The sequence below is a fragment of the Colobus angolensis genome, unplaced genomic scaffold (genome assembly GCF_000951035.1).
Source record: "Colobus angolensis palliatus isolate OR3802 unplaced genomic scaffold, Cang.pa_1.0 Scaffold12, whole genome shotgun sequence".
Classification (NCBI taxonomy): Eukaryota; Metazoa; Chordata; class Mammalia; order Primates; family Cercopithecidae; genus Colobus; species Colobus angolensis.
This window is the reverse complement of record NW_012113141.1, coordinates 12,927,560-12,942,027: the sequence shown is the minus strand read 5'-3', so window position 1 is coordinate 12,942,027 and position 14,468 is coordinate 12,927,560. Positions and strand designations below refer to the sequence as shown.

Genomic DNA, 14,468 nt, shown 5'->3' with positions numbered 1-14,468 from the left:
ATAAAAAATAAAAATAAAATAAAATAAAATAAAAATAAATAAATAAAAAATAAAAACACTTGCAGCTTGCATGTGAATGTTCATAATAGCATTATTCATAATAGCCAAACATTAGAGAAAGCCCCAGTGTCTATCATCTGATAAATGGGCTAATAAAACATGGCATATCCATACCATGGAATATTATTTGGCAACAAAAAGGATTGAAGTGTTGACATATGCTGTAACATGAACAAACCTTGAAAACATGACGCTAAGTGAAACCAGACACAAAAGGACAAATGTTGTATGTTTCTACTTACATTAAATACCTAGAATGTGGAAATCCAGACAGACAGAAAGTACGTTAGTGGCTGCCTAGGGCTGTGTGGGGTAAGGAAGTGGGAGTAGGATAGGGAAGGACTATGACTGGGTGTAGGGCTACTTTTGGGGGGCAATAAAAATATTCTAAAATTAGATTGTGGTGTTGACTGCAGAACTCTGTGAATATACTTAAAACCAATTGATTTGTCCACTTTAAATGGGTAAAATGTAAGATACATGAATTATATCTCAGTAAAGCTGTTAAAATAACACCGTGCGGGAGACAGCTTGTTTCTTTCTTATATAAAATGCAGTCACAAATCAAAAAGAAAACCATCAGGCTACTCTTGCAGGAAAATAGAATCACAAAGAGTATGAACAAATCATTCACAAAGGAAACACAAGTGATTCTTAAATGCATGGCAAATTCACTCTTGCTCATAATAAAAGACATACAAGTCAAAGCTTCTCTGAGAAGATTTTCTACCTCTTAGACTGGTGATAATGAAAACTCTGTTGATGCTGATGTGGCATGTTAAGTTGGGATGCCTGCAGTATGTGGGGAGGGGCAGAGGGAATTTGCTCTTTAAAAATTAGTGGTGCTCATACCCATTGACCCAACAATTTTACTTCTATATTCACAAATACACTCACACATGTGCAAAATGATACACATATGAAGTTGTTCATTATAGCATTGTTTGTAATGATGGAAGAACAGAAACAAGCTAGATGTTCTAAAATAGTAACTGGTCCATGCACTATGGAGCTTGCATGGACTCATACTGTGTGCAGCTCTTAAACCGAATGCAGTAGCTCTATTTGTAGTGATGTAGGGAAAACTCTAACATGTTTCATTCAGTAAGAAAACAGTAGCCAGGCATAGCTATATGCACCTGTAGTCCCAACTACTCAGGTGGCTGAGGCAGGAGGATCCCTTGAGCCCAGGAGTTTGAGTCTAGCCTGGCCAATATATCGAGACCCTGTCTCGAAAAAACAAAATAAGATAAAGTTTTAAAATGGAAGATGCAGAACCAGATGGATAATCTGTTTCCATTTTCATAAGGGAAAAGAATGTATGTACAAATTTGTATGTCATATGCATCTGTAAATGCAGGGCCCGCCTTTGGAGTAGTATGAGGAAAATTGGATTGCCTCCTAGTAGAGGAGCTGACTGGGTGCAGGGAGGAGGAAGACTCATTGGCATTGCCACCAGTTTCTGTGCTTGTATTGCCTCTTCAATGACCCTTTAAAGCACACTGCTGGGTAGGCCAAAGAGTGCCTGTGTGCAGGCCCATGAGACCAGCTGCCCTTGATGACGTGTGAGTTAAGGAAGTAATTTCCAGCCACCACTGAATACTTTACTCCTTAAATCTAGAAGAGACGTGCCCCTCTGTTTTTTCACCATCTCCTCTGTTTTCTGTTCCCCATGTGTCTCCCAGCCTTTGGATCCTGTCTGTGCTCTGGGGACATCCCTGATATTATCTAGACTGGGGACAAAAAGGGCCTGTACACATGGACACAGGACATGAAGACTGAGGCAGAGGCCAGGGGAGCCCCATGGGGCATCATTTTGGCCTTTGGACCCCAATCCCCTGTGTTTGCTTCCTGCCCCGTAGGCACGCCCCAAAGGCGAGGGCCTGACTCCATACCAGGGCAAAAAGCGCTGCTTCGGCGAGTACAAGTGTCCCAAGTGCAAGAGAAAATGGATGAGCGGGAACTCCTGGGCCAACATGGGGCAGGAGTGCATCAAGTGCCACATCAACGTGTACCCGCACAAGCAGGTGAGCCAGGTGGGCTGGGGCCTTCTCGGAAGGACCATGGGAGGGCGACTTTTCCCTTACCGGGCCTCAGTTTACTCCCTCCTACGAGGGATATCTCTCTAAGTTGACCCTTTCTTTCCTTGTCTCATCTGAAATGGGAGGGAAGGGAAGGGAAGGAGAATGATGGGGCAACTGTACCAACATCTTGAGACCAGGGAATCCCAGCAAATTGTAAAACTAGTGAACAGGGCTTGCTGTTTTGAGACAGAGATGAGAGGACAGCAGGAAGCAGCAGAAAACTCCAATTTCCTTCCTTGATCCATCCAGTCAGCCAGTGTCAACAGGGAGGCTGTGTGCACCAGGCCCAGGCATGTGAGAGGGATGGGGCCGGCTCCTCCTAGGAAGGTCTTACCTCAGGCAGCTGCACAGGAAAGCCACTCAGAGGAGCTGCTGCTGACTCGGGAACCTGGAGGACGGGGGGAAGCTAGGCCTATCACAAGTTGGGAGCTGGCCATCCTAGGAAGAGGGCACAGCAGGTACAAATGCCCTGAGGCCATAAGGACTTGGAGTGCTCCAGGCCCACAGCTCAGTGAAGGCGCAGGAGAGGGCAGTGAGAGGCTTGGGGCAGAGGGCTAGATGGGGCTGTCACAGAGCCCTGGGGGCACTCGAGGAACCCAAGAGCAGCAGGGCTTTCAGATTCATTTTAAGTCAGTTACTCTGGTTGTGTGCAGAGATTGAGTGGGGAGACCAGTGGGAAAGACAACACCAGAGCCCTCATACAAGCTGGGAGGGGACTGAACTCTGGAGGTGGCTCTGGAGCTGGATGCGACACCAAGCATCACCAGATTGGTGGTAGAATGTGGAGGAAGAACAGGAGCCCAGGAGAACAGTCCCACCCCAGGCAGGCTGGAGCACCTGACTGGATGGAGGAGGTTGTTCCTGAACTGGGCAGCCTGGCAGGGACACAGGTGTTGGAAATGAAAGCAGGGCTCTTCTGATACGGATTACATTTGAGATGTTCGCAGTAATCCAATTAGAGACATCAAGAAGGCAGTTAGATTTGTAATTCTGAAGCTCAAGTGAGAAGTCAAGATGGCCCATACATAAGTGGGTGTCATCAACCTAAACATAGTAGGGAATGGATTTGAGTTCCTGTAGAAAGAATGTGGACACAGTAGAGAAGGGATTCCCTAGACCAAGTGTTGCTGAATCCCAGTGTTTGATGGTCAGATAGAGGAGGAAGACCCAGTAAGAAGAAGGAGAACCAGGAAGCATGGAGTCCTGGAAGCCAGGGGTGGGGTTCGGGAAGTGCTGTTGGAGGCTTGACTGGTGCTTGGTGCTCAAATGTCAGGTATAGAGACCACAGAGGAGTGCCTTGGAAATTTGGCAATAAGGAGACGGTCCTCAAACTTTTACAAAGCAAAACAAAAGTATCACTTTTACCTGGGGAACTTGAACTACAACCAAGGTTTGAGAAGCACAGAAGCCTGGCCAGTCAGGCGTGAGGGCGAGAGTGGAGGTGCTGATTTGTAGCTGGCCTGGAGGTCAGGGCAGTGTCCATGGAGCAGTGTCAGGGGAGGCTGGTGTGGATCTGGCTGCAGAGGGAATGCCTCATTGTCCACTCTCTTGAGGAGAGTTTGATTGTGGAGAGAATCACAGCAGTAGCCACAACCAGGAAGGAGCCCTGGAGCTAGCTGTTGTGGAGATGGTAGAGCCTGGAGCCCAGTGCAGACTGGTGAGAATGATCTAGAAGACAGCAAAAGGCTGATGATTCAGGGGCAAAACAGGGGATGCTTCACCCATCAGCACAGGAGGGAGGGAGAAGAGGGGGTAATTAGGAAGGTCCATGGGTTGGATGGTGCAAGAAGAACCTCACATCCAACGCTTCTGTTTTCTCAGCAAATGGAAGACAAAGTTCTCAGGTAGGAGTGAGGCGGGCTGGGGCGGGCTTGAGGAAGGACTAGCAAGGAAGCAGCCTGCTAGGGAAAGCTGGCTGGATCACCCAGCCGCATCCCAGGCCCGGGGGAGGTGCGTGATCCTAATGCAGTGGCAGGTGTCAGCCTAGTTCCGTGACTTGCTCCAGCACAGCTCGCCTGGCAGGTGCAGGCCAGGCCTGGTGTACAGAGGGTCCACAGGACAGAGGTTGGCTGGGCGAGCACTCCAGAGGGCAGATGGCTGGGGGGTGGGCATATTTGTAAAAGCATGACGACCGTGCTTCATCATGGGGCATCAGCAGGGAGGGGAAGCTAGAGAGGCCCGGTGGAGAGGGAGGCTGGGTGGGCCTGTGGACTGGGTGGAGTCTGGGAGCCAGTGGAATGGAAGGAGAAAAGGAGGGGGCAGAGACGGGTGGTTTCTGAAGAAGCCCAAGTCTAGGGTGTGGCTGAGGGGTGGTGGGAGGGAAAGGTCACTGTCGATGAGGTAGCGGGGGGATGGAGGAGCCAGGGGTGGGGTGGGCCTTCCATATGTGCTGAGTCACCACAAAGGACAAGCAGACAGAGGAGGCAGGAGGGGAGAGAGCTCTGGGAGCTATTGGGGGAAGGCTCCCCTGAGGGAGAGATGTGGGGCAGAGCTCTGATGGGGTAGAAGGTCAGTAGACTCGGGGCATGGAGGATAGCTTGGAGCCTGGAAGGGCAGATAAGTGGTCTGGGAGGGAGGAGGGGAGGAGGGAAGGCAGAGAATGGTTGCTGGCTGGGGGCAGGAGTCAGGAACAGCCCAGTTTCTGCAGGGCCTCAGATGTATGGGGGCTGCTAGGGTCTGTGCTGACCGTCCTGGGGGCTGGGTCCTTACAACCCCCTCTGTGACTTAAGCAGAGAGGCAGCGCCCAGCCCATGCACCCAAGCCCCACAGGAACCGAGTCTCTGCAGTGGCTCCAGCCCTCGGCCCCTGCCCCGATATCAACCCAGCATCTGGCTGGGCAGGGCCCCTCACCATGCCCCTTCCATAATGCCAGGCCCATTCCTGGCTTATGTCACCATCCCCAAGCTGGCAACGGCCTCACTTGCCTCGCCATCTCCATCCTGCCAAGCTCAGTCCCAGCACAGCCTACCTGACCACCTGTCCCCCATCTCCACATTCAGGATCAGCTCTCCCAGGACCCAGTCTAAAGGATCCCTCAAGAGCGTGTGTCTGGGCCCTTCCCCTCTCCCAGTCGTTAGGCTACTGTTTAGCACCTACTGTGTGCACTGGGGACACTGAGGCCCCAAGAGGAGACAGGACTTGAGCAGGGTGACCAGTCAGCTGGTATCAAGGGGACTTGGAACCCAGGTCTCCCACCACCCAGGGCTCGATCTCTCCTGAGCTCCCAAGCTGGGAGGGGGTGGGAGGGTGGTGCCTCTCTATCCCCCAACTGTCGAGAGCCTTTGAAGAGCGCAGCGGTGGTGCTCCCCATGGCGCCCTGTGGTGGAGAGGGCTGGTTTATTTCTCCTGCACCACAGAGCCCTGACCTGTGCGGCCTCCGTCTCCAGAGAACCCTCCACCTCCCCACTCTCCTGGCCGCCACATCTGCTTCCTGTCAGCCTCCAGCTGCAGCTCCCCCTGCCGGCTCTGGTCCCCCTAAGAAGAAAACGCCACTGGGCCTTGCCTTGCTGCAGGGAGTTGGGGAGGCCCTCCACCACGGTCAGCCCCAGCTGCAGTGTTTCCCGTCCACAGAGGGGAGTGTCTTGACAGCTTCCCCAAGCTCCTCGCCCAGTGGCAGGCCAAGTGGGGCTGAGCAGTCGGACCAGGGCCCACAGAGGGAACCTGCACCATGGGGTCACAGCCAAGGAGGGGGCGCAGCTCAGATGAGCCCAGGAGGGCGCTGGCAAGGATGTTTCGCGAGCATTTCACCCGGGACTTCGCTGCTTCCCCTGCCCCCATGCTGCCCCTAACCCTATATAACACATGATACCAATACTGGTCAACATTTTGAGTGCTCTTTATGTGCCAGGCACTGTTCTAATCCCTTTGCATACACTAACTTACTCTTCACAGCAACCCTATCATGTAGCGTTAGCCTACAGACTTAGCCCTCATTTTATGGAGGAGAAAATTGAGTCCCAGAGAAGTTAAGTGATTTGCTACAGGTCACACTGTGATCACTAAGTCTTCCAGAGCTTTTTATGGTTATAAAATACTTTAAGACAGTCATCTCTGCTGGGCGCAGTAGCTCACACCTGTGGTCCCAGCACTTTGGGAGGCCAAGGTGAGAGGATTGCGTGAGCCCAGGAGTTCAAGACGAGCCTGGTCAATATAATGAGACCTCATCACTATAAAAAAATTTTTTTAAACAATTAGCCAGGTGTAGTGGTGCATGCCTGTGGTCTCAGCTACTTGGAAGGCTGAGGTGGGAGGATTCACTGCACTCCAGCCTATGTGACAGTAACCCTGTCTCTAAAAAAGACAGTCAGCCAGGTGTGGTGGCTCACGCCTGTAATCCCAACACTTTGGGAGGCCAAGATGGGTGGATCATTTGAGGTCAGGAGTTCAAGACCAGCCTGACCAACATAGTGAAACCCATCTCTACTCAAAATACAAAAATTAGCTGGGTGGTTGTGTGCACCTGTAATCCCAGCTACTTGGGAGGCTGAGGCAGGAGAATCGCTTGAACCCAAGAGACCAAGGTTGCACTGAGCCGAGATAACACTACTGCACTCCAGCCTAGGTGACAGACTGAGACTCCGTCTGAAAAAATAAAAATAAATAAAAAGTAAAAAGAAGACAGTCATCTTATTTAGTTCTCTATCTCACACACACACACACACACACACACATACACACACACAAAACTAGGAAAAAGGCAATGAATGTTATTAACCTCCCACCCAGGTCCCAAAAGGACAAGTCAAGGTTGTGGAGGAGAAAGGTCCTTCCCAACAGCCCTTGGCTGATAGGTGGCAGAGCTGGCATGCGAAGCTCTGACTGTCAGACTTTGGTGATACCATGTCATATGGAGACACTGCAGAAGACACCAGACACAGAGTGTTCCAGAACAGTCTTCAAAACAAACTGGCAATGACCCCTTAGTCTCCATGGAGGTTCTGCGCTCAGTCCTGGGCCTGCCAAATCTCTGTCAGCCCCAGAGATGAAGACTCAGAAGGCAGATGCCAGTCAGGGTAGGTGCAGCTGGCAGGTGCCTGTCAATTTCCAGGGGAGAGCGCTGTGCCTGTGAAGATGGCCTTCCCTCCACCAAACACAGGAGCTGCTGTCCTGGGGACAGAAAGCCAGAGACTCAGGCTGGGAGGGAGTGCAGCAGTCTGGGGTGGGCACCTGTCATAAGCTGGTCCTGAGCCCCAGTACAGTGTAGCCAGTGGGGCCAAATGCAGGCAGTAGGCAGCATGTCCCTGCAGCACAGGGCTTGGTAATAGCATGTGTGGCGGGAAGGCCACACACCTACCACCTCCTCACTGCAGGCCCCAGGGATGTCCTTAATGTCTTAGAACCTCAGTTGCCTCATCTGTGGAATGTTCCCCATACATCTGTGGCCTGTTTCCTCCCTGTGCCACTCACAGGGAAGTGGTGACATTAGGTGTGTTCCAGAGTGGCCTGACTTAGGTGGCAGTACTTTGCCACATAACGTGTAAGCCATGGGGAGCTAAGGCTGTGTGGGCCCTGCTGAGTCTGGCCTTTCTGCCCTGTCCTGGAAGACTGGGTGCAGGAAGAGGCCCTGGCCAGCCGAGGGGGTGGGGGCTGCAAACCAGCTTGGGTTTGGGGTGCTGGAGGGGACACTTCACGACTGTACTAATCGGACAGTCCTTGGGAGCCGAGCAGAGTCTGTGGCTGGATCTCCAGGATGAGGCGACAGGGACCCAGATTCTAACTCAAGGTGGAAAAGCCTTCTTACAGTCCAGGCAGTAAACTGAGCTGTGGGCTCTGCCAGCAGGCCTAGGGGCACCCAAGCCCTAGATGGAGGAGCTGTTGGAGGTCTCCCTGGGACATCCAGGAGAGCAGGGAACTTACCCTTCCTAGGTCCTTGGGATCTTGGCTCAATTTTGATGGCCCTGCACCAGCTGGTGTCCCCCTCCCACTGATAAGACAAACCACAGACAGCTTGTGCATGCCGGGCTCTGTGTATTCATTATCTCCATTGAGTTGTCTGGTGAGAACAAGCCCATGAAAAAGCTGTCATCAGCATCCCTGTTCACAGATGGGAGCATGGAGGCCAGAGGGGGCAGGTGGCCTACCCAAGGTCACACAGCTCTTAGGTAGAAGAACCGGCATTCGAGCCCAGGTCTGACAGGAAGTCAAACTCCTCTCTTCCCTGGCCAGGACGAAAGCTGGACAGGGAAGCCAGTCATCTGAAAGCCCTTTGAGATGTGGTTGACATGTCTGACTTTCCCTCCAGGCCTTGGCTTTGTGACTTTAAGCCTGGGAGCACAGAGCTGGGTTTTATGACCCCTGGGCCAGGGGCAGGAGGGTGCTCCCTGGATCAGAACTCTCCCACCACAGTCTCCCCACCTGCCTTCTAGAACCTTCTGACTCTTCCATTCCCAGACCACTCTGAGTGTCCTCTTGGGGCCAAGACTGTGGATTGGGTGGAGAGGCCAGCATACTACTTTTGAGCCATTCACAGCCTAGCCAGGGGGACAGAGCACACCCTCTGCTGCCCTCCCCTGCCATCCCAAGCCATGGTCTGCAGTCCGGGTTCTCCTGCCCGCTCTCCTAGGCATGTGGCCCCCCGGCTGGCCCTAACCAGCTTCCCATGAGACCCCCATGTCCATGCAGGGGACCCTTCTGCAGGCAGGGGCTCCAGCTGGAGAGAAGGCAGCATCCCCGTGAGCTGGGCAAGAAAGCGTCCACTCAGGAGCTGCTCCTCATGGCCTCCATAAACTCTCCAGGGAAACAAGTCTTCACCAGCTTTGGTGAAGGGGAGGAAAAGAGCGAGCGGGGAAGCTCCCTACCTAATAGAAATGTGCTCATCTGTGCCTTCCGCTGTCCAGTTCACTCACTCCCAAGTGTCTCTCTGGATCCTCACAGTCCCCCTGCAAACGAGGCACTGTCAATGGCCCATTTCACAGATAAGGAAACGGAGGCTCCCTGCGATCACCCAGTGAGTGGGTGGCATGATAGGCCCGGCAAGTCACCTCCCTTCTCTGGGCCTCAGTTTCCCTGTTAGAAAACTGAGGTTTCATTCTTGCAGCCTCAACAAATAGGGCACTGGGCCAGCCCTGAGATGTGGGGGTCAGTCAACACCCTGGCTCTGACCTCATGGAGCTCGCTCACCAAAAGCCCGAAGCACTGTGACTGTGTCCGAGTTAGGCTTCCCTTGAGTTCTGAGGCCACACAAGCAGGGGTGCAAGTGGAGAGTGGCCAGGGAAGAGGCGCCGGATGCTGGGGTCAGATGTGGGTCCAGGCCTCTGTTGCTGTGGGCCTGGGTTTCCTCATCTGGACAGGCTGCACCCGTGTCCTGCCTCTAACCTGGTGAGCTTCAGGTGCTGGCTCCTCAGGGAGCACTCAGGGCAGAGCAGAGCAGTGCACATAGCCAGGGTGCTGAGCACAAGACCCCTCCACAGCCGTGGCCCAGCCCAGGGCCCCACCTGTGCCCCAGGACTCAGATGCCTGCATGCGGGCTCAGCAGGAGGGCCCCGGCACCGTGATTGAAATGACCCGTGACCACAGGCGCCCCCTCCCCACCCCGCATCAGGTGTGTGTCTCTCCCTCTCTGTGTCTGTCAGTCTCTGTCTCTGCAGAGATGTGCATCTCTGTCTGTCTGGTCCCCTCCCTGTGTACCTGTCTCACCTGTCTGTCTCCGTGTGTCTCTCCCTGTCTGTCTCTGTGTTTCTGTCTTTCTCTCCCCTCACTCCCCTGGGCCCCTTCCTCCTTCTCTCTGCAGAGACCCCTGGAGAAGCCTGACGGCCTGGACGTGTCCGACCAGAGCAAGGAGCATCCGCAGCACCTCTGCGAGAAGTGCAAGGTCCTGGGCTACTACTGCCGTCGCGTGCAGTGACCGGCTGCCCGCCCGCACCCAGAGCCGCCCCCCACCAGCCCAAGGAGACGCTGCTTCCCTGTGCTGCTCCAAGGGGCTGCGTGTCGCCCTGTGCTTGGGGTGTCCTCGCAGGCCTGCGGGGCTGGGCCGGGGGCTCTTAGCATCCTTGTCTTGTGTGTGTTGACAAACAGTGTTACTGACATCGCTGCCCCCACAGGCCAGGGAAAGCAGGGAGTCCGGGGCTCTTTGCAGGCGGGCCTGAGGTCTCTGTGGAGGGGACAAAAGCAAGCAAAAGCCCATGTCCAAGAGCCCCGGATATCCCCACAGACTCTCCTCTGAGAGCCTCTTTGGGGTGAGCAGCCTTGTATTGGCCACAGGTGCACTAAATTTACTGTGAATCCCAAACCTCCCCCAGACCAGCCAGGCCACCTGCCCCCACCCACAACCTTCCGGTTTGCCCTGTATGGAAAGCCACTCTCGGAAATCCCTGTTTCTTTCCTGAGTCAGCAATCGTGGCAAGGTGACATGTGTTCTAGCAGCTGCTGGGGAGTGGACCTTTCTGTCCCTTGCCCACCTTAAGCCCCAAATCCTGACCCCCTCTGACATCACTGGCATTGCACCTGGGTGTGCCCCCTCCCTACCCTATGGACCCAGATAGGAGGGGTTAGGCACAGGGGAGGCACGGAACGCTGGATGGACGTGTCCTGGGGAACATGAGCAGCGCCTCCCACGACCCCCACCAGACTGCCTTAGGTTTTGTCAGTCCCACTCCCCGTCCTTCCCCTGTGCCTCCCACCCACGCTGGGGGTCCACATCAAGCTAGTTTGGCCCAGCGTGGAAGCCCAGCGTGTCTGTTCTAGCAGAAAGGACGCAAGCCTGGCATTCTGGAGACCTGGGCTCAAGTCCTTGCCCTGCTGCTGACGCATTCTGTCACCTTGGGCAAGGAATTCGCATCTCCGGGCCTCAGTTTCCCCATTAGTTAAATGACAGCATAACACTAGAGAGCAGAGGGCCCATTTCAGCTCTGTTGTTCTGGGATTCATGTTGGCCGGTGCTGTGTCCTGGAGCTTTATTTGGGGAGTTTCACCCAGAATGGTGGGAGAAACCTCCCAGGTGCCAGGTACCCCGCACCGTGACCCCTCACTTGGTGTCTTAGGAAGTCAGGCTGAGGGATGCTGAGTCCTCCCCTGCTGGCCCCTACAGCCCCAGCCCTGCTTTTCATCCCCAACCCCTGCAAACACGGAGGAGCCTCCTCCTTCTCACCTCGGTCTGCTAGCCCCTCACGTGGGGAACCCTAACACAAGCCACAGAACCCCTCTTTTCTAAAATGGAGACAGTAATTTCCTACCTCCCAAGGGAGCAGAGAGGCCTCGTGGCACGTCCCTGGCCAGGGAGTCCACTGTCCTGACTGGCAGCGGGATCGTGCCCTCCTCTGTCTCCCGGATGAGAAGCCCCGTTTCCGTAGTCATGACCCTTCCTTTCTCCCGGCTGTCAGAACTGGGTTTCTTGATTTTGCCCCTACATTATGCCTCTGTGGGAAAAAGAAAAAAAAAATCAGACCACGAAATGGGCCTGAAATTCAGTGTTTACCACGGCCTCAAGGATGCCCACCTGGTGTCCAGTTGCCTTTTGTATTCAAATGAAAATGCTTTGTACAACTGAGGAGTTACAGTGAAGTGTTAACCAGGGGTCCAGGGAGCGAGCTGAAAAGATGGAGTGAATGTATTTGCAGCCAGGGAGCTGCAGGGTGGATGTGAGGGGCCATACCCTCTGAGCACTTAAAAAAGGTACATTTGCTCTAGGCAGCAGGCTGTGGACACCCTTGTCACCACTGGGGACTGCTACTAAGGACTCCCCGAGTGCATTGTTCCCCATCTTCTCCAAGGTGTTGAGGTGAGCTGGGGTTGGCCCCAGCCCAGGCTTCTGTCTCCAAGGAGAAGCTGCCACTGACAGTCATCCTACTGCACCGCTAAAGAGAATGTTCACAGTGATGGGCAGTGTGCCTGTGCCAACCCTTCCAGGGACCTGGCCCCATGTGGGACCTTGGCCCAAGGATGCCTGGGGCCTGCCAGCTGTGCTGCAAAGGTGGGGGAGCCCACACCCTAAAAAGAACCCAGGTCCCAGACCACTGGAGGCCAGGGCTTCCCTGTACGGGCTAAGGGGAGTTGGGATATCACCCCAAAGTGACCTTGCCAGTGAGCTGTTCAGCAGGTAGCCAGTGCCCTGCCATCTGTGCAGAGCCAGCCACCTTGGGAGCTGAGGTTCCTGCTTTGAGGCCCACCCTCCATGCTCCCCTTGACTGGGCTCTGGCTGAACTGGGGAACTCTCTGTGGTCAGCAAAGCCACTGCCATGCAGGCTGGGTGCCGTGAGAATTAAGTGCTCAGAGGGCCAGGAGCCCAGGGGACAGGAAAGTGTGTGGTTTTAGTAAGTTCAAAAGGGACAATCGCTTGCAGTTGGTAGATCTAGCGATCTAGTTGGCAGATAATGGTGTTTACCCCGTATGAAGTATTCAATAGTTCTACTTGTGAATTTGTATTTATTTTGAGTTATACTTGACACAGAATTCCTTTTTTAAAAAAAAAAATACTATGTGTGTATTTTGGAAAAAAAAAATATTCATAGATGTTAAAATTTCTGCATGGTTACCAGTTTTTCTCACAACACTGAATTTGGTAGCTTTTCCCGAAAAAATCTTCACAGTGATTTTTTGTCTGTATATATTTGAAGGCCTTTTTTTAAAAAAAAAAGAAAAAGAAAAGAAAAATATAATTGTTTGATTTTTGAGAATAAACAAACAAACAAAAAGAGAGGCACTTTCAAAACTTCAGAACTTTCAGGAGGGCAAGAGAATATCAAACAGATGTCTGGAAGTATTTTGCCAAACTTCTGGTTGAACTGCAAGAAAATATTTATGGTGAGAACTTTTCTGTTTCCCGTTATTGGGTTTTTGGTTGGTTTTTGTTTGTTTTTTACTATGCTTTGGTCTGTAAAAATATGCAACTGAACTACATTCATAAGGAAATATTGTCTACATAGAATATTATATGAAGTTGGTACATAATTCTGATGAGGAAAAAAAATCTTTGCAATTCTTTAAGCCATATTGCTTTTCTGTGTTGTTTTCCCTGGATGAAAATATCAGTATTAAGTAGCCAGCATATTATTCAAGTGTTTAGACTTATTAATATGTTCTTGTCCTGTATTTATACATATGTGTATTTTGGAAAGTATTGCCTTTTTTAAGGGAAGCTATAATTTGATACACAGTGAAAAAGGGAATGGTGACCCCTTTGTGCCTCTTCCACTGAGGATAACAAATAGCATTGTAATCCATTCTCTGGCACCTTCTTCTTCTTATCTTGTTATTATGGTTTTATTCATTTTGTAGAGGGGCAGAGAGTGGGCGAGGGGAAGAAGAAGCTTATTTGACTAACCAGCCCCTCTGTGGTCCACCAGCGTCTTGGCTTGGTGGGAGGGCTCTCGATCAGCAGGGCCCCAGGAGGGAAGAAGAAGTGGGGCAAAGCCTGGCCTCACCCCTTGGGAGCTTTGCCATCTGAGCCACGCCTCCTCCAGGCCATGCTCCTTGAACTTGGAAATGTCAACCGGAGCCCTTACACCAGCCCTCCAGCATCTAATAGACTTGAATCTACTCTGAATGAATATTTAATCCAACCTCACTACATTGTAGCTCAGTCCAACGACTAATCCTGAAATGGGAGTATTCCAGCCTTCAGCAAGATGGCCAAGCAGTCCCCTGGGGGCTGTAGCAGCGGGCTTATCCCCTTCTCTGTTGCCAACCTTGCCGTCGGACCTCCTCCACCCCCATGCGGTGACCCCATCTGTGTCTGTGTCTGTCCATACGTGTGAGTCCAACTAAAAAGACAAAACAGAACCCGTGGGCCCAGCTCGGAGGGTGTGTGGAGAAGGCTCCGACGTCTCCGAAGTGCAGCCCTTGGGATGGCATTCCGTTGTGTGCCTTATTCCTGGAGAATCTGTATACAGCTCGCCTATAGAAATATAGCCTCTTCATGCTGTATTAAAAGGACTTTTAAAAGCAAAAGAGACTCACAGGTTTCCTTGTTCATGCAAGCGTGTGGGGAGGCTGGACTCTTTCAGAGGCAGGAGACGGGGCAGGCTTCAGAGAGACTTGGGGCTGGCCTCGGCTCCCCTGGGTCTGGGTCATCTTGTCATTGTCCTGCCTCCATGCCATTGATTTGCCTCCTCCCAGTCTCTCTGCCCCCAGCTGGACACTCTGCAGGGCGACGGCCCTCCCCAAGTTGGCCCCAGACTGGGTGAGATTGTCGGCAGATGAGGTCACGCATTCACTCAGTGGGGGGACTCCCGGGTGACCATATATAGGAGTGAATCTGCCTTGGAGCCGGCAGCCCTGGGCCGCTCCCACTTGGCACACTCTGCCAAGATCAGGATTTGCGCCCAGACACGGAGCATCACACAGTGAGCAAACAGATGAGTCCGGGGAGACGGCACAGGGGCCCCTCTT

At 52.8% G+C, this 14,468-nt stretch overlaps 1 protein-coding gene across 1 annotated transcript in view; it reads left to right on the top strand.

The window, feature by feature from the left end:
• The window catches only part of ZCCHC24 (zinc finger, CCHC domain containing 24), a gene marked incomplete at its 5' end in the record, with an annotated part of 66,167 nt that extends 52,140 nt beyond the window's left edge, over nt 1-14,027 (top strand). Inside the window, 2 exons of the mRNA XM_011929713.1 lie at nt 1,923-2,087; nt 9,874-14,027. Coding sequence (XP_011785103.1) covers nt 1,923-2,087; nt 9,874-9,987 — 279 coding nt within the window. The remainder of the gene's footprint in view (nt 1-1,922; nt 2,088-9,873) is intronic.
• Nucleotides 14,028-14,468: the final 441 nt, after the last annotated feature.